General features: G+C 43.2%; 1 protein-coding gene across 2 annotated transcripts in view; it reads left to right on the top strand.

The window, feature by feature from the left end:
* LOC100753702 (nucleoporin NUP188 homolog) overlaps positions 1 to 19,791 on the top strand; it is a 55,612-nt gene that overhangs the window by 21,417 nt on the left and 14,404 nt on the right. For both annotated transcript variants that reach the window (XM_035446980.1, XM_027423177.2), the window contains exons 12-24: positions 2,164 to 2,253; positions 3,934 to 3,999; positions 5,674 to 5,793; positions 6,530 to 6,656; positions 11,089 to 11,241; positions 11,650 to 11,776; positions 11,920 to 12,007; positions 12,105 to 12,181; positions 12,984 to 13,098; positions 15,151 to 15,271; positions 15,392 to 15,458; positions 17,112 to 17,240; positions 18,302 to 18,441. In XM_035446980.1, coding sequence (XP_035302871.1) covers positions 2,164 to 2,253; positions 3,934 to 3,999; positions 5,674 to 5,793; positions 6,530 to 6,656; positions 11,089 to 11,241; positions 11,650 to 11,776; positions 11,920 to 12,007; positions 12,105 to 12,181; positions 12,984 to 13,098; positions 15,151 to 15,271; positions 15,392 to 15,458; positions 17,112 to 17,240; positions 18,302 to 18,441 — 1,420 coding nt within the window. The remainder of the gene's footprint in view (positions 1 to 2,163; positions 2,254 to 3,933; positions 4,000 to 5,673; positions 5,794 to 6,529; positions 6,657 to 11,088; positions 11,242 to 11,649; positions 11,777 to 11,919; positions 12,008 to 12,104; positions 12,182 to 12,983; positions 13,099 to 15,150; positions 15,272 to 15,391; positions 15,459 to 17,111; positions 17,241 to 18,301; positions 18,442 to 19,791) is intronic.

Below are 19,791 nucleotides of genomic sequence, written 5' to 3' on the forward strand. Positions count from 1 at the left end.
TGTCCTGGAACTCGTTCTGTAGACTGGCCTCGAACTCACAGAGATCCATCTGCCTCCAGAGTGCTAGGATTAAAGGCGTGCACCACCACAGCCTAGCTGTGATTTTTATTCTTTATTGAGGTAAAGACTCATGAGCCTCCTGCCATAGCCTCTCAAGGGCTGGAATTACAGGCATGTGCCACTGTGCCAGCTTTGTGATGATGTTTTCACTGGCATTTGTAGGTGGTCAGACAGCGTACTCACTCTCTCGAGTGGTATTTTTTTTTTAAAGATTTTATTATATATACAACATTCTGCTTCTATGTATATCTGCACATCAGAAGAGGACACCAGATCTCATAACGGATGGTTGTGAGCCACCATGTGGTTGCTGGGAATTGAACTCAGGGCCTCTGGAAGAGCAGTCAGTGCTCTTAACCTCTGAGCCATCTCTCCAGCCCTCTCCAGTGGTATCTTACTCAGTCTAGGTAACAGCTCTGCTTGGAGTACTGTGTGACTTACACATTAGAAAACAAACTGAGAAAGGTGTAATTTGACCCAAACAATAATACTGAGCAATTGGTAAACAGTTTGAACTGATGATGAGTTTGAATCTTGTTCTCAACCTGTAGGTTCTGACCCTATTAGGGGTCCAACAACCCTTTCACAGGGGTCACCTATGACCATCAGAAAACACAAATATTTACATTACGATTCATAACAGTAGCAAAACTACAGTTTTGAAATAGAAACGAAATAATTTTAAGGTGGGGGTCACCCCAATCTCAGGAACTATATTAAAGGGCTGAAGCATTAGGAATATGAGACCCACTGTTGTAGAGGATGACTGGGGACATCTGAGTGGGAACTTACTCAGCTGTAAGCATGAATGAGAAACTTTGGAGTTTTTGTTGGGGCTCAAATGGAGTTTGGCTGGTTAGTCAGCTTATGTTGATGTGCTAAAGTGAAACATCAGGAGCAGGCTCAGTGGTCAGGTGTTTACCCAGTATACATCTGGCCTTGGAATTAATCTTCTGTGCCACCAAAAATAAGGCAAAATAAAAATGGAAATTTAGAGGTTGTAATCATTGGTTTTTACCCTACTGAGTAGAAGAGTAGAAGAGACTGTTCACAGATGTTTGTAGCATCATTGTCGCCATAATTACCTTCATAGTGCTGGGGAAAATGCCCTTTAGTAGCTATAAGTAAACTCTGGCAAATAGGACAGTGGATTGTTCACTTTTAAGAAGAAACCATGAGAAAACATAGAAGAGGGCTGTAGATATGGCTCAGTTATACAGTATTCACACAGCATACATGAAACACTGGGTTTGATTCCCAGTTGTCCTAACCCCCCCCCCCCCCAGTGAAAAAAGACAGGAGAATCCTGATACATATAACTAAGTAAAAGAAGTAAGTTTGAGGAAGCCAAACAGTGTGTGGCTCCAGCATTATGACACTCTGGGGCTGTCAAAAGAACAGCTGCTGCCAAGGATGGTTGGAAGGAGATGAATAAGCCAAATGGAAATTTTAGGGCAGTGTGACAACTCTGATGTCACCCTAAAGCTGCTCTGAAAACTACCCTTTGTGGCTGGAGATTAAGCTCAGTGTAGAATATGAGCCCAGTCATTGCTTCATGAGACCTTGGGTTCAAACTGTACCACAAGAATTTTTAAAAAGAAATTACTCTTAGCTGGGTAGTGGTGGTGCATGCCTTTGATCCCAGCACTTAGGAGGCAGGCACAGGTAAATCTCTGGGTTCAAGGCCAGCTTGGTCTACAAAGGGCGTTCCAGGACAGTCAGGGCCACACAGAGAAATCCTGTCTCAAAAAACAAAAAAAGAAATTAGTCTTAAAACAGAAAGCAGCCAACAGGCAGGCAGCTCTTAGTGCTGCAGGTTGGTGGATATTGGTGTGTCTTTTTGATTAGCTCTTAGAGCCTCTAGTAGGTATCCAGACTCTTGCCTTGTTATCCACAAAATCTTTGGTCCTTTAGAGTTTGGTTTTATTCCTGTGTTCTTCTGTTTGTGAGTTCTTCTTCCTAATCTTGTAACTAAATTAGGAAAATTAGTAATGTTTGTGATTCCTTTTGCATTTGTTTTTTAGGACACTACTGATATGATGGCTGAGTCTTGGAAAAAGTTGTGTTACTCAGACTTAGACATTCACTCCTTTCTCTTTCCAGTGTACCACAAGCACCGCTTGCATGTGTGTCTATGGCCTCCTCTCCTTTGCTCTGACCTCACTGGAGCTGCACACGCTGGGCAATCAACAGGTCAGTAGGTCGCTTTCCTTAGGCTGCCTAGCTGCCCCGCATTTACAGTCCAGTCACTCATGACACTGTCCCTCAGATCTAATACAGCTCATTTTGTTTCACTTGTTAATGTTAATTTGTTTCCATTTATTATCATAGGAATGAGATGCAAATTGTGGCAAACTCAGAAAGTGATACAAAGTATATAACCCTATTATACAGAAAGGGATTATATGATATATATATAACTATATATATAGTTACCATTGAAAATGTCCTTTCCATTTTACAGACAGACACACATACACTGTAAATTCTAGTATAATTCTGTATTGGAATCATGTTATATACGATTCTGTCATGGTATCCTCCAAGCATTAGGTCCAGGAACTTCCTAGTTTACCACAATCCACTGATTTTTACTTCCCATGTATAAATAGCAAAAGATTCATATAAAACTTGTTCATGTTATCCTATATACTTAGATTATCTCTGGGTGACTGATGATTTCTAGTATGTAAATTGTAGTTATACTATCCTGTCTAGGGAATAATTATAGTAATAGTATGTATGTTTGATACACAGACATGATTGTTTGTACTGTCTTGTTTTGTATTTGAGATATAGTCTCATTTTATAGTCAGGTGGCCCTGAGACTAGGTAGCCCAGACTCATCTCAACCTCCCACATGTTGCAGACACTTTCCCAAATGATTTTGGTTCATGGTTGACTGTGACTTTGGATGTGCATCCTGACAATTTGACACTCCCTGACAGGCGAGCTGCACACTGCCTGCTTGTGTATGTGTTTTGTTGTTTTTCTTTTCTTTGTTTTGGAACAGGGTCTCAGTGTATAATTCTGGCTGGTCTGGTTCTTGGTTGATAGACCAGGCAGGCTTTAAACTCACAGAGATTTGTTTGGATGTGAGCTCCTGGGCTCAAGGGATCCAGAGATTAATATTGACTGCTAAGAGTATAGGTGTGCATACCATGTCTAGCTTTATAGCTTTACTCTTGCTTTAAAATTTTTTAAGTTTAAATTTATAAAAAACAATTTTAAAATAATCATATTATTGTATGTAGATAGATGGTGTATGTATGTATGCATGAGCATGAGTGATTGCTTGAGGAAGGAGGCCAGAGGACAACTTTTCAGTCAGTTCTCCCTTCTACCGTTGCATGGATTCTAGTGATTAAACCTGGGCTGTCAGGCTTATGGAGCAGTGTTTTCCCTCTAAGCTGCAACTGCCCTTTCTGTCCGTCCTTCCTTCCTTCCTTCCCTCCTTCCTTCCTTCCTTCCTTCCTTCCTTCCTTCCTTCCTTCCTTTCTTCCTTTCTGGTGTGCTTTGGTGTTTTGTCTGTGTGAAGGTGTCAGATTCCCTGGAACAGAAAGTTGTGAGCTGCCATGTGGGTGCTGGGAATTGAACCGGGGTGTCTGGGTTTCAGGACTTCCAAGACAACACAGAGAAACCCTGTCTCTGAAAAAAAAAAAAAAAAAAAGTAAAGGTAAAGTTGTGACTCTGTCTGTGCATGTCTCAGTCCCTCAAGTGCATAGATCATAAGCATGCAGCACCATGCCATAAGTGTGAACCAGAGTTCTTTCTGACATGTGTGAACATATTTGTTGATGTCTTTATGTTAATAGAATATCGTAAGAGAAGCTGGCTCATGCCAGGAAGATAAACCATCTCTTCTCTTCACAGGATGTAATTGATACAGCCTGTGAAGTCCTGGCAGACCCTTCTCTTCCAGAGTTGTTCTGGGGAACAGTAAGTATGTGACAATGCAACCTCCCTATTGCTCAGCCCTTTGATGCAGTTGCTTTTGTTATGGGGCCTGCAATTATAGCAGGACTTTCTTGTTGAACTTTTCTTTGTAACACCAGCTTCCAAATATTGACAGAGACTTATTAATTATGAAAGCTTGTCCTTAGTGTAGTGTAAGGTAGTGAAGCTCTTATAACTTAAATTAACCCATCTGTTAAATCTATGTTCTGCCACTTGACTCTTTACCGCTCCTCCATTCTGTACCACTGATTCACTCCCTGTTTCCCTGGAGGAGAAATCACCTCTCTTCCTTACTAAGTTCCAATTTCTGCCTGGAAGTCCCATGTGTTCTCTCTTGCCTAGCTTTTGGACATTCAGCTCTTTATTAAACCAGTCAGTGCCTTAGACAAGCAAGGTAAAACAGCAACACATCTTCAGAGATCAAATATCCTGTAACATTCAACTGTTAAATTATTTTCATAACTGGAATTTTGTTACTGTTATGAATTGTGATGTAAATATCTGTGTTTTCCTGTGGTCTTAGGCAACCCCTATGAAAGGTTCGTTCAGTTCTCAAAGGTGTTGCAACCTGCAGGTTGAGAACTGCTGCTGTTGAGCAAAGAGAATTGTTAAAACACTGTAATAGGTTTTAGAATTAACATTTTGAAGGTTCAGGGTCCAACTGCTATGTCTCTTTTCAATTGTATCCCAGCTGGGTGGATCTGCTTATATGCATTACTCTTTTCAGGGACACTGCTAACTTCTGAAACCTACAGACTCCCTGAGAGAAGCTGTTATAAACCATATTTAGATTGGGCATCTGTGTTGCTTGTTTGTGCTGGCTAAGCATTGACATGATTTGGGGTAGTTCTCACTTTAATTGAAGCATAGCGGAAGGAATTAATGTTTTCTGCCTAGAGAAAGGGTGGCCAAGATAAGGGAACTGGATAGACAGGCAGCCTCTTTTCAGGTTATGAATACTTTTGTATCTTTTTTCAGTGGAATATGAATGTCTTACTTTTTTTTTTTTTTTTTTTTTTTTTTTTTTTGAGACAGGGTTTCTCTGTATTGCTTTGGAGGCTGTCCTGGAACTTGCTCTGTAGACCAGGCTGGCCTCAACTCAAAGATCCGCCTGTCTCTGCCTCCAAGTGCTGGGACTAAAGGCGTGCGTCACCAACACACGGCATGTCTTACATTATTGAGAAAGTGTTAGTTATGTCTTTGTATAGGAAAGGGTTATTTTCTAGATTTTCTTTTAAACATAGGAACTTTAAAATTTTTTTTGCAGATGGTGGTGGTGCACCATCTAGGAGGCAGAGGCTGGCAGATCTCTGTGTCTGAGGTCAGCCTGGTCTACAGAGCAAGTTCCAGGACAGTCAAGGATACACAGAGAAACCCTGTCTCAAAAAAAGAAAAAAGAATTTAAAACTGTTTTGTTTCATGTGTGTGAATGTTATGTCTGCACACATGAGCATGGGCAGCCTGTAGAGACCAGACAGAACAGGGTGTTGGATAATGAGATGGGAGTTAGCTGTGAGCTGCCATATGGGAGCTGGGTCTGCTGGAAGAGCAGTCAGTTTTCTATCTGCTGAGTTATCTCTGCAGGCTCTGTTTCTAAATTTTCTTAGGATTGCTGGGCACTTGTGAAGAGGGGTGACTTCTTCCTTTCTACCTTAGGAACCAACCTCTGGTCTTGGCATCATTCTGGACAGCGTGTGTGGGATGTTTCCACATCTCCTGTCCCCACTTTTGCAATTGCTGCGAGCCTTAGTGTCAGGGAAGTCTACTGCCAAAAAGGTAAGTGCTTTAGTCAGATTTCTGAAAAGGGGAGGGGAGGGCAGGCCGAGGTTCCCCCGGGACTCCTGTGTGTGCTCTACATTGGAAGTCCACTGCCAGGACAAGAAGTTGTCTGAAATTGAATGGAATACTCCAATTCACTGGTGTCACCTCAGTTCTATGTAGTTTGGGCTGGAGAGATGGCTTAGAGGTTAAAAGCACTGTCAGCTCTTTCAGGGGTCAATTCCTAGCAACATGTTGGCTCACAACAATCTATAATGAGCTGTGGTGCCCTCTTCTGGCATGTAGGCATACACGCAAGTAGAACACTGTATACATAATAAATAAGACTTAAAAAAAAAATCTTTTTACTAAATACCTATGATAGGTGCCATGAGAATAAGGGTGCAGTTGTCTGATGTCTGCTTAGGAGAGGACAGTAGATTTAAGAAATGAGTAATAGTTGTGAGGATGTGCCTTGTGTGTACTGTTTCCCCAGCTTTTGCACAGTCCTGGATTTGATTGAAAGAAGTTGCAAGCAGAGAGAGACGTGCGTGTGTGTGTGTGTGTGTGGGGGGGGGGTAAGGGGAACTTGAGTTAGGTAAAGAATGGTGAGGCTTAACTGAGAAGAGCTGAGGGCAGTACTCTGGCAGAAGTCTAGGGGACAAGCACATACAGTCTGGTTTAAAGAACTGGCATGGAACCCTTTTGTCCCATAAGTGAGTATGTCACTAGGTTTTTTTCTGGATATTGGCAGGTATACAGTTTCCTGGATAAGATGTCTTTTTATAATGAACTTCATAAGCACAAGCCCCATGATGTGCTCTCCCATGAAGATGGAACTCTTTGGCGGAGGCAAACACCCAAACTCCTGTACCCTCTAGGTAAGACAGAGATGCTTTGCAGTAGCCCTGTTTGAAGATATTGTTAGACCTAATGCTGGCTGGATCCTTTGATGTAAAGTGCCATTCCTTCTCTTCTCGGCTTGTTGATTCACTGATAAAGAGATTCCACTTGCAGCTGGGTGGTGGTGCATGGCTTTAATCCCAGCACTCAGGACGCAGGGGTAGGTGGATCTCTGTTAGTTCAAGGCCAACCTGATTTACGGAGTGAGTTTCAGGACAGGCTCCAAAGCTACACAGAGAAACCCTGTCTCAAAAATAAAACGAGAGGGCTGGAGAGATGGCTCAGAGGTTAAGAGCGCCGACTGCTCTTCCAGAGGTCCTGAGTCAATTCCCAGCAACCACGTGGTGGCTCCCAACCATCCATTATGATATCTGGTGCCCTCTTCTGGTGTGCAGATATACACGGAAGCAGAATGTTGTATACATAATAGGTAAATAGACTCTTAAAAAAAAATAAAACGAGAGAGAGATTGATTGATTGATTGATTGATTGATTGATTGATTGATTGATTGATTCAGCATCCATTGCTGAGCATTGGATCCAGGACCTGCTCTATTGTGGATAAGTGATCCAGAACTGAACAGTGCCTCTGCTTGCTTTCTCTTTCTCCTCCTTTCCTTCCCCTCCCTCCTCTTATTCTTCTTCTTGTTTGTTTGAGGGCATCTTGTTTTGCTACTAGCCCAAGCTGGCCTAGAATCCATGATTTTCATACCTCACCCAACCAGGTGGTGGAACTAAAATCATGTGCACCATACTGAGATTCTGTCTCCTTTTTGTTTGTTGGTTTGGTTTGGTTTTTCGAGACAGGGTTTCTCTGTGTAGCCCTGGATGTCCTGGAACTCACTCTGTAGACCAGGCTGGCCTTGAACTCAGAGATCCACCTGCCTCTGCCTCCCAAGTGCTGGGATTCTAGGCATGTGCCTCCACCGCCTGGCCTGTCTTTTTATTATTATTTTTTTTAACTTTTAAAAAAATATTTTATTATTATGTATACAGTGTTCTGCCTGCAGGCCAGAAGAAGGTACCAGATCTCATTACAGATGGTTGTGAGCCACCATGTGGTTGCTGGGAATTAAACTCAGAACCTTTGGAAGAACAGCCAGTGCTCTTCTCGAGTCCCCTTGACATTTGTTCTTATAAAGAATGTTTAACCAGGCAGTCGAGGCACACGTCTTCAATCCCAGCACTTGGGATGCAGAGGCAGGAGGATCTCTGAGTTCCAGACCAGCCAGAACTGTTACATGAGAAACCCTGTGTGTGTGGTGGTGGTGGTGGGGTCATATTTAGAGTGTATCAGGGCCTTTTGTTTATCTAGTTGTCCTAATATTCTTGTTGCTTTGAGAACACCACATCCAAACACAACCTGGGGAGGAAAGGGCTTCTTTCATCTTCAGTTCCATGTCACAATTCATCAAAGGAAGTCAGAGCAGAAACTGAAGCAGAGGCCATAGAGGAGCCCTGCTTACTTAGTGGCTTGCTGCTCATCGCTTGCCCAGCCTGCCTTCTCATACCATACAGGACTGCCCAGGGTGACACTGTCTACAGTGAACTAGGGCCTTCTACTTCAGTTATCAATCAAGACAATGCTGCACAGACTTAACTACAGGCCAGTAGGAGGCGGTGGGGGGCATTTTCTCAATTGATATATTTTTTTCTTCCCAGATTATTTTAGTTTGTATCAAATTGACAAGATAGTATCTTGCCTTTTTAAAGCAAGAAGCAAAATGTGAGTAGTAAGAGACCACTAGTCTTTAATCCACAATACTTACTTCCTAGTTTCCAAAGCAAACAAACAAACAAAACCATGGTAGAGGGAAGGAGGAGGGTATGGGAGCCGTTCACAATGCTGGAGGTCCAGGTGGGTGGGTGTGTGCACATGTGCATGTGCCTGCCGGCCAGTGAGCAACTCTGTGTGTGTGTGTGTGTGTGTGTGTGTGTGTGTGTGTGTGTGTGTGTGTGTGTGTGTGTGAGAGAGAGAGAGAGAGAGTGTGAGAGAGTGTGTGTGTGTGAGAGAGAGTGTGTGTGCGTGAGTGTGTGTGTGTGTGTGAGTGTGTGTGAGAGAGTGTGTGTGAGAGTGTGTGTGTGTATGAGAGAGTGAGAGTGTGTGTGAGAGTGTGTGTGTGTGTGTGTGTGTGTGAGAGAGAGAGAGAGAGAGAGAGAGAGAGAGAGAGAGAGAGAGAGAGAAGAGAGAGAGAGAGGTATGTGTTTGTGTGTGAGCAAGGGTGTGCTTAACCCTGGCTATCTTAGAATTCACTGTTTAGACGAGGCTGACCTCAAACTCAGAGATGCTACTGCCCTTGCCTCCTGAGTGCTAGAAACTAAAGGTGTGTGCTACAGTGCTCTGCTCAGTTAAACAGGCTTTACACAGCCCTTGCAGAAATCACAGATGGAATGATGCAGATTTTTTTCTCTGATGCTGTCAGATATCTCTTCTACAAACACAGTGGTTGTTCTACCATATCCAGAGATTTTGAATATTGTTTGCAAAGTGATGTCAGACTAAAATCAAGTGAAAATCCTGTGGCATTCCACTGCTGCCAAAACATTCCTGCACAAGTGTTCATTCAGTACATGAAATGATATGCAACATGGTTGCGGGGCCAGTGATGGCTTTCTTGCCAGACTCTACCAAGGGTGACACAGTAAAATATTTTGAAGGAAGTAAGCCCAATTTGTCACCATTACCCAGTATTTGGTGTCATATTACAAAACAGACTTAAAACTTACTGGGCTTAAGGAGGTAGAAAACAGACAATCTTTCTAATTACCTGTTTGCATGGATGGTTGGTGTTAAGATTTTAAATTGGGCTGACTGTGGTGGCAGCAGAATACATTTGAGACCAGTCTGTGGCATTCTATAGAGCTAGTTCTAGGTCATTCAGGGCTATATAGTGAGACCCTGTCTGAAAAAGGAAAAAACCCCAAAAGCCTGGATTAGCAAACTTAATAGAAGAGATTGACATCATAGAATTTCTACCTCCACTTGAGTAGAGCATTCTGTGAGATAGTGAAAGTTTCAGTGGATGGCTTATTGTTCTCTGACCCAGCAGCCTCATGTATGTTAAATAAATCTTTGCACTCATTCTCAGATATAACAGTAGTTTTACTTTACTGCCTGACACTTCCTGGGATAGTTACTGTTCTGGAGGGATTCCTGCCTCTCTGTCTTTCCACAGTTGCTGAAATAGTTTATATCTGTCCTGTACTTGGATGCACCCTTCAGCCATAGAAAGTACCTCAGATTCTAAGACAGGAAATAGAGTTCTTACTGCTGTGAACTGAGAGCTAGCGAGAATAGGGAAGAACTGAGGCGTGAGAGCAGAAGTGACAGCCATAGCCCAGTGTGAGTGTACGCACTGCAGCTTTGGTTATGATGAAGATGAGAAATTTAGTAAGTGTATTTTACCACAACTTAAAATATTGGGGGTCTGGAGAGATGGCTCAGGGGTTAGAGCACTAGCTGCTCCTTCAGAGGACCCAGGTTCAGTACCCAGCACTCACATGGCAGCTCACAACTGTCTGTAACTCTAGTTCCAGGGGATCCAGCATTCTCACAGACATTCATGTAGACAAAATACCAATGCATACAAAATAAAAAAAATACAATGCTTTAAAAAAATTTTGGGGGGGGGGCTGGAGAGATGGCTCAGGGGTTTAGAGCACTGACTGTTCTTCCAGAGGTTCTGAGTTCAATTCCCAGCAACCACATGGTGGCACACAACCCTCTGTAATGTGATCTGGTGCCCTCTTCTGGCATGCACTGTATACATGCTCAATAAATAAATAAATCTTTTAAAAAATGTTTTTTTTTTTTGAAGCCGGGATTGCACAGTTGCAGACCCAGCTACTGGAAAGATTTGAGACTAAAGGATCACTTGAGCCTGTAAGTTCAGTACCAGCCTGAGCAGGACTGTGTGCATACACATAAGCATGTTTGTGGAGGTCAGAGAACAACTTTTGGGAATTGGTTTTCTCTTCCACCATGTTGGTTCCCAGATGTCAAACTTGGGTCATTATGCTTGGCACCAAGTGTGTTTATCTCTTGTCCCTCGGTTTTTTGTTTTGTTTTGTTTTGTTTTTTAAGATTTGGAGCAAGCCAGGTGTGGGGGCACATGCTTTCTGTTAGTTCCAGCACTCGAGAGGCAGAGGCATGTGGATCTTTTTGAGTTTGAGGCCAGCCTGGTCTACACAGTGATACCCTGTCTTGAAAAAAAGAGAAAAATTTGAGGGTAAATGCATTGCAGTCCTTAAGAGTCTAAGCCGGTCCTCCACCTTTTCTCATTCTTTAAGATAGAAGTTGTAGGAGTCCTGTCTGCTGAGGAGTCCCTATCTGTGTGTGCTGAGTAGTGCTGTCTGATAGAAGTCTCCTCTCACATTCGTGCTAGGATTACAGTAATTTCTCTTCCACAGGGGGACAGACCAACCTCCGAATTCCTCAGGGCACTGTGGGCCAAGTCATGCTGGATGATAGGGCTTACCTTGTACGCTGGGAATATTCTTACAGCAGCTGGACTCTCTTCACCTGTGAGATTGAAATGCTACTCCACGTTGTCTCCACAGCAGGTAAAGTTAGTGCTTGGAGAGTGATGGATGGGAAGAGTGGGTGCGCTTGCAGGACTTGAAGGCTAGGGGGCCTGGAGAGATGCTCAGTGTTTAAGAGCACTGACTGTTCTTCCAGAGGACCCAGGATCAATTCCCAGCACCCAAATAGCAGCTCATAACTATCTGAAACTCCAGTTTCAGGGGATCTGATACTTTCACACAGAAATACATGCAGGTAAAATAGACATGCATGCATATGAAATGAAAATAAATAAATCCATTAATTAATAAAAAACATTTGAAGGCTAGACCCAACTTTAAGATAAAATTCAAAGCTATCCAGCTCAGGGGTCTGTGGGGTTTGTTTATCTGGTTGTGCATTGCACTCAGAGTTCTGTGCTGAGTAGTCACAGCCATCTTTCCCCACAGATGTGATCCAGCACTGCCAGCGGGTGAAGCCCATCATTGATTTGGTTCACAAGGTCATTAGTACAGACTTGTCCATAGCAGACTGTCTGCTGCCCATCACATCCCGAATCTACATGCTGCTGCAGCGGTGAGTCCCTGGGGTTGGCAGGAGCTTTCCAGGAGCCTGGAAAGGTCCAGCTGAGGGCTTTTCTGTCCTTCAAAAGGAATGGGGAGAAAACTCGAAACTGCTTGTTATTTTTTACTGGGTGCAGTGCTTTGTTCTCCAACCAGGTTGACGACAGTGATCTCCCCTCCTGTGAATGTCATTGCTTCTTGTGTCAACTGCTTAACTGTCTTGGCTGCTCGGAATCCAGCAAAGGTGCGATGCCAAGTCTTTGTAACAGCTAAGGACTATCACATTTGACGTATATATCTGGAGGGATGTGGACACCTGATTTCTTCTTTTTCCTTCTCAGGTCTGGACTGACCTTCGTCACACAGGCTTTTTGCCATTTGTGGCCCACCCTGTCTCCAACATGTCTCAGATGATTAGGTGAGCCAGGTCCTAAGTGGGTAGACCTTACTTCCTATTATGAAACATTCCTAGTCTAGCCTGGCTTTATTCATTTTAAAGAAGCTTCTGTCTTCTGGGACTTGAGGGTGAGGATAAGGTGAAGAAGAGACTGGGTTCAGAACTGTTGTTATTGGAGCACACTGGTGATTCACAGTTTTTGTTTTGCTTTTGAGATAGGGTTTCACTGTGTAGCCCTGGCTGACCTGGAACTCCCTCTGTAGACCAGGCTGGCCTTGAACTCACAGAGATCCACCTGCCTCTACCTCCCGAATCCTGGATGGTTCACAGTTTTTAAACTTTGGGGAATAGAATGAGGCTTTCCTTATCCAGCTGCAACCTCATTAGCTGTGTGGGCATCTACTTTTCAGCTGAGACATTCCTTCCAAGGGTGTTTGGATCCAGAGACTTGGTGTCCTATTCTCAAGCGCAGTCAGTGTGCTTTGCCTCCAATCTGAGGGTATGTGAGCTAGGCCAGTCACCCAGACACAGGCACCATCTTACTATCTGAGTATGCTCACTTTGCTCTTTGCTTAGATGACTGGTGTTTCCCCAATGGCTCATTTGATTTTTCACTCTAAACCTCTTGGAGTTGTACATCAATAAAACATGATCTTAAATTATTCCCTGGCTATAAAATTGCCTGCATTTGATTATTTCCCTTTGAAGAGCTTTTGTGTTTTATGCTGGAGCCATCTAGACAATAACAAGAATGCTGTATAATCAGTTTATTAACCTTGAATGTTTCTCATCTTTTTATCCCTCTGCCTTTGTCTGTTTCTAGTGCGGAAGGAATGAATGCTGGAGGGTATGGCAACCTTCTGATGAACAGTGAACAGCCCCAGGGCGAGTATGGAGTCACAGTTGCCTTTCTGCGCTTGGTCACCACTCTTGTCAAGGTACTATCTGATCAGATAATTCTGTAACAGTTCTCCCATTACCTGCTACTGTAGTCTCGCTCTCTTTTTGTTTGTTTGTTTGTTTTTTGTTTTTTTGAGACAGGGTTTCTCTGGCTTTGGAGGCTGTCCTGGAACTAGCTCTTGTAGACCAGGCTGGTCTTGAACTCACAGAGATCCTCCTGCCTCTGCCTCCCGAGTGCTGGGATTAAAGGCTTGTGCCACCACTGTCCAGCTTGTAGTCTTCTTAACAATATGCAGGATGGCTGTTTTGAAGTTATGGACCCTCAGTTTCTTTGTATTGAGAGTCTGTGCCCCTTTGTTCCTTGATGGTATGAGTTTGTTTAGTAATCAGAAGGCTTGTTATGAAGGTTGAGAACTATGTGGCTACTGCAATACATGCTGAGCTATTTTATTTTATTTGCTTATTTGAGTTTTTCAAGACAGGGTTTCTCTCTGTATCCCTGGCTGCCTTGAACTCACTGAAATCTGCCTGCCTCTGCCTCCTGAGTACCTGGGATTAAAGGTGTGCGCCACCATGCTTGACAAAAATTTTTATGTTTTTATGTTATGTATATGAATGCTCTGCATGTACACCTGCATACCAGAAAAGGGCGCCAGATCTCATTCCAGATGGTTGTGAGCCACCATGTGGTTGCTGGGAATTGAACTCAGGACGTCTGGAAGAGCAGCCAGTGCTCTGAACCTCTTAGCCAGCTCTCTCCAGCTCTGTTAAGCTATTTTAACTATCATCTCTGTGTGCTTTATATCTTGTCCTAGTGTACACCTGTATATACGCTTTGCAAGTCTAGTTTTAGGTTGTCATCGGGGGTATGTGCCTGTATGTAACCTCCACAGGTCTAGTTTTATGGTCTAGTGTTTACCACATAGTAGATACTTTGACATTTCTTACTTGGTTCCCTTACTTCTTTATTAAGTAGATTATGAACTGAAAAAAATAGTCAATTAATGGATTATGGCTCTGAAACACTAATGTATACTTAGGAACAAGTAAGTATTTTGAAATTGGATAGAAGTAAAGTGACGTTTGAAGTTCTGCACTTAATACTTGAATTTCTTTGATATTGCGCAATTCAGACTTACTGAGAGTTTCTATAGAATAGCAGTAGTATATGGCCACTACCTGATGAGTTTAGAAGCTCACACATGGGGAGCATTCAGTAGCCAGCTTGATGTCCCCAGACTGTAATCCTAGCTTCTAAAGAGCCACACAAAAAGATGACAAGTTCGGGGCTGGAGAGATGGCTCAGAGGTTAAGCCACCTACTGCTCTTCCAGTGGTCCTGAGTTCAATTCCCAGCAACTACATGGTGGCTCAAAACCATCTGTTATGAGATCTGGTGCCCTCTTCTGGTGTGCAGATATACATGGAAGCAGAATGTTGTATGCATAATAAATAAATAAAATCTTTAAAAATAAAAAAGATGACAAGTTCAAGGTCTGCTTGGGCTGCAGTGTAATATCAAGGCCAAGCCTGCAGAATGTAGTTCAGTGGTATAGTACTTGTTTATATAGATGAGGACCTGGGTTTAATCCAACTGTTACTGCACATACACAAAAACTACTCAATACATTGCATATATCCTTCCTGTAGGAAGAAGGCTTGGAAAGAAATTATTGTGTAGAGTTAAAGTGGGCAGTCTTCAGTTTTAAATATAGAAACTGGAATTAATCCGTACTATGATATGAGAGAATTTGGGTATCAGTACTCCACTCTGTTTCATGATAGTTGAGCTTTGTGTGTGGGTGAGAAATCTTTGGTGGTGAATAGCTTTCGTTGTTGTTGACAGTTCTGCATCTTTGATGATTAGGGTACCTCTCTCCTCTCAGATTAACTCTCTTCCTGCTCCTTCATGTTACCTTGCCTTTTTAGTTTTACCTGTTCACAAAATAGGTTCAGTTGATGTTGCCTTTTATTGTTGATCAGTGTGTTCCTAGTTCTCTTTTGGACCTGTCCGCACTTTTGAGGTTAAATCTTGAGTAATAAAAGATCCTTTTTTACATGGCCAAGGGCTCACAGAATGCTTTCCCATAGGGTCAGCTTGGCAGTACCCAGAGCCAAGGCCTGGTACCCTGTGTGATGTTCGTGTTGAAGGAGATGCTTCCCAGCTACCACAAATGGCGCTACAACTCTCATGGCGTGCGGGAACTGATTGGTAAGGCAGAGTGGGCTGAACACCCTAGAGTTCCTAGCTCCTTGAAGCTCTCCTCCTCCCTTCTTTGATGAGGATGGTCAATACAGTGCTACATCATTTCATGTCTTTTCTGGAGTCTAGGTTGCCTAATTCTGGAGCTGATTCATGCAATACTGAACCTGTGCCAAGAGACAGACCTGCATAGCAGGTAATCTGGGGGCTCAGCAGGGGAAATCACTGTGTATTGGTCGTTTCAAGTCCCCTCATCTCTTCCCAACATCTCACCTTAGTTGAATTCTGCCTTAGCTAGGATTTCTACTGCTGTGATAAAACACCATGTCCAAAAGCACCTTGGGGAGGAAAGTCAGAGCAGGAACGTGAAGGCAGGAGCGGATGTAAAGTCTATGGAGGAACACTGCTTACTGACTTGCTCATCTTTCTTATACACTCCAGGTTCACCTGCCCAGGGATGGTACCCATAATGGGCTGTGCCCTTCCACATTAACTACTAATTAAGAAAATACCCCTTAGTCAGTTTGGTGGGGACATTTTCTCAATTGAAGCTCCTTCTTCTCAATTGACTAGCTTTTGTCAAGTTGACATAAAAATTAACACAAACCCAAAGCTCATTCTTCTCCTATTATGATTTACTGTCCTCTGACTCAGTTGTCATTTTTCCGTGTGGACAGAAAAGGACAGAAAAGGACAGATGTATGTGCACACATAATCATTTGCTATGATCATTATAAAAAAAAAATGATGCTTGTCCATTAGAAAATCTTTTTTTTTTTAAAGATTTTATTTATTATGTATACAACATTCTGCTTCCATGTATATCTGCACCCCAGAAGAAGGCACCAGATCTCATAACGGATGGTTGTGAGCCACCATGTGGTTGCTGGGAATAGAACTCAGTATCTTTGGAAGAGCAGTCGGTGCTCTTAACCTCTGAGCCATCTCTCCAGCACTCCATTAGAAAATCTTAATGTGGTGCAACTTTTCCCTATTAAATACCCTTGTATTTCTACTTGGCTCCGTATTGGTAATTTCCCACTTTAATGTGCCTCCTCAGAGGTGCCTATTACCAAGTCAGTACAGATTCTAGTCTTTTCTATTCCATGAGTTCGATGCTCTGTAGCTTGATTCTGTGCCCTCTTTTGGGGGCGGGGGGCGTGTGAGGGGTTTTGAGACAGAGTTTATCTGTATTGCTTTGGAGCCTGTCCTGGAACTCGCTCCATAGACCAGGCTGGCTTCGAACTCACAGAGATCTGCCTGCCTCTTCCTCCTGAGTGCTGGGATTAAAGGCATGCACCACCACCTCCCGGCTGTGCCCTCCTATCTTCAGGGTGGTTGGACAATCAATGCCTAATATGAATTCCTTGCTCCTGTCTTACATACCTCCCTAATGCTGGGATTAAAGGCATGTGATCCCAGGTGCTGAGGTCATCTGTGTGAGCTGTTTCTCTTTCGGACTGGATCACTCTTGTGTAGATCTGGGTGGTCTTAGACTCACAGATTAAAGATGTATGCCTGGCTTCTATGGCTTGTGGCTGACTTTGCTTTCTGAATCTCAGTCAAGCTTTAATAAATCATAAATAATATATCACTACACTTCCTTATTGTCATTCTTCCTTAAGTGTCATGAATGGGTTATTCCTGAATTATTTTACTAAATACATTCATTAATTGATGGGTGTTTACTTTACTTTTCAGGATGGTACTTAGGACCAAGTCTGAGAATGGGATTCAGAATATCTTCCTTTTGCAGATATCTCATCTACCTCACCTATGTCCAGTTGGCTAGGCACACCAAGGTAAGAGCTCCAAAGGTCCTACTAATTGAGAATCCTCTGTCTTCCAGCCACACGCCCAGCCTTCCTTCCCTCTGCATCTGCAGCCTGGCATATACAGAAGCTGGACAAACAGTCATCAGTATCATGGGGATTGGTGTGGACACCATTGACATGGTGATGGCTGCTCAACCCCGCAGGTAGGGCCTCCTCTGTTCCTGCCCCATTTCTAGAGTGTGTGTGTGTGTATCAATAATATAAATACAACTTGTTTAGTATGTTTGGTGTTGCTTATATAATTTCAAGCCTGCCTAATTGGTATTGAATAATCAGTTAAGGGGCTAATCTTTGGAAAAGACTGTAATAATAAGTCGTTACTCCAAAGCCGCACAAGCCCCTCCGTCACGTGGGCGCTTTCCGCCAGGCCGCCTAAGTTCCGCACACCACCATGTTAAGGTCCCAAGTAGCACAGAGACTTATTAGGTACAAATGCTGCTTGGCCAATGACTAGGATTTCTCATCTGCTAGTTCAGTCTTAATTATCATAAATCTATATATTTTATAAGACTTATCTTACGAGGATGCCTTCTGCTGGTGCCCTCTCTTGCTGGCAGATCACATGGCGGCTCCAGAGCAGAAACCAGAAGGAAAAGCACTAGAAAGGAACGACTTCCTTCTTGCTCTTCCTTATATGAGTCTGCCTGCTATGTCATGTCCTGTCTGGATCACCACTTCTTTACTACATTTCCCAGAATCCTCCTTTACTCCTAGTCCTGCCTAACTTGCTGCCTCATTGGCCAAACAGTACTTTACTTATTATCCAATAAGACAAACACATACACAGAAGCACTTCCCCCATCAAAAGACTATTTCTCCTGCTCTTAACATACCTTACTTACTTGTAGTTCTTTGTTTAAGCATGGAGCCCTGTGAGATTTCCCCCTTCCCTTCCTTAGCATGTCTATTGGTGTGGTATTCCTTCAGGTCTTGTTTAAGCAGCCATATTGTTAGGGTGAAGCTTCATTTCATTTCTTTAATACACAGTATCAAAACTGCTTTCCTGGCCCTTGCAGATTCCTTTTAAAAAAAATTATTTTGTATTTCCTAGGCTGTAGCTAGTGTCTACTGATTAGCCTCTTCTCTTTCCTAATCTGGATTTGGGCCCCTAGAAACTAGTGGAGAGTCTTGATTCATGAAAATACACATGCTATGAGTGAAACCGTGTTGTCTAAATTAACTGTGATTTCCATTTGCACCCTAGTGATGGGCCAGAAGGTCAGGGACAGGGGCAACTGCTGATCAAGACAGTGAAACTGGCATTCTCTGTCACCAATAATGTTATTCGGCTGAAACCTCCTTCTAATGTGGTGTCCCCGCTAGAACAGGCTCTCACACAGCATGGTATGTATTTCTCTTCCTCAGCTACATTACTGCCTATAAAGACATATTTTATGCCCTATGTTTGGACATTGGGAGATTCCCTAGACTTGAAAACAAGGGGACTGAATCATACTGTATTCTGGCCTACTGTTGACAACATAGGAAGATGGCTGGAGGCTGGAATCAGATTTCCTTTCTTCAAATTTAAGTTTTGGCCAGCTGTGTGAAAACCTCAGGCATATTCATGTTTTACCTTGGACTTCTCATCCAGCATGGCATAATAGTAAATGCCAGTATCCTTCGGAGACTGAGGCAGGAATAAAAGGCCAGCGAGGACTACCTAACAGGTTGAGGCAGAGGCAGGCGGATCTCTGTGAGTTCAAGACCAGCCTGGTCTGCAAGAGCTAGTTCCAGGACAGCCTCCAAAACCACAGAAAAACCCTGTCTGGAAAAACCAGAGAGAGAGAGAGAGAGAGAGAGACGGAGGGAGGGAGGGAGGGAGGGAGGGAGGAGGGGAGGGAGGGAGGGAGGGAGGGAGGGAATAGATAACTGAACAACTGCATTGACAACACACAAAGGAGATAGAAAGTGTGCCTCCCCTGTGCCTATAATTCCATCACTCCAGAGTTAGAAGGGCCAGAGCCAACTGCTGGCCAAGACAGTGAAGCTAGCATTCGCTGTCACCAGCCCCTGACAGCCTGGTGTATATAACAAGACCTCTCAAAAGAAACAAAAAAACTTCCAAAACACATTGGCTCATATCACAATGTGACTTTAAATTGGTTTAATCTTTGGCTCATTCTCATTTTTAGTAATGTTTTATATCATGTCTAAGACCATTTATTTAATTTTTTTTTTTTTTTTTCCATTTGCAATGCTAGGTGTTGAACTCAGGTCCTTATGCACAGTAACAGGTGTTCCATCCACTATTGAGTGACTGCTCCAGCCAAATTATTTTGTTTTCCTTTGAGACATAGGCTGTCCTTAAACTGTATAGTCAGAGGGGCCCTTGAACTCTTTTTTGTGATTTTTTAAATATTTATTATGTTTATGTGCATTATGTCTGGGAGTCAGCTCTTTCTTTCCACTTTGTGGGTTCTGGGAGTTGAACTCTGGTCATCAGGCTTAACAGCAAGGACCTTAATACTCTAAGCCATCTCATTGACCCCCTCCTCCAGTTCTTGATCCTATTTTCTTCACCTCCCAAGTGTTGAGACTGCAAGCATGTTCTTCCTTGGCCAGCCAGAGAGTGAGTGAGTGAATGAGAGAGACAGAGAGAGAGAGAGTGAATTAGAACACATACTTTGTCAGACTGTGGGACTTGCTTCCCCTTCTCCACCTTGTTGGTTTTGGGGATTGAATCAGGTCGTC

The sequence above is a fragment of the Cricetulus griseus genome, chromosome 6 (genome assembly GCF_003668045.3).
Source record: "Cricetulus griseus strain 17A/GY chromosome 6, alternate assembly CriGri-PICRH-1.0, whole genome shotgun sequence".
NCBI lineage: Eukaryota > Metazoa > Chordata > Mammalia > Rodentia > Cricetidae > Cricetulus > Cricetulus griseus.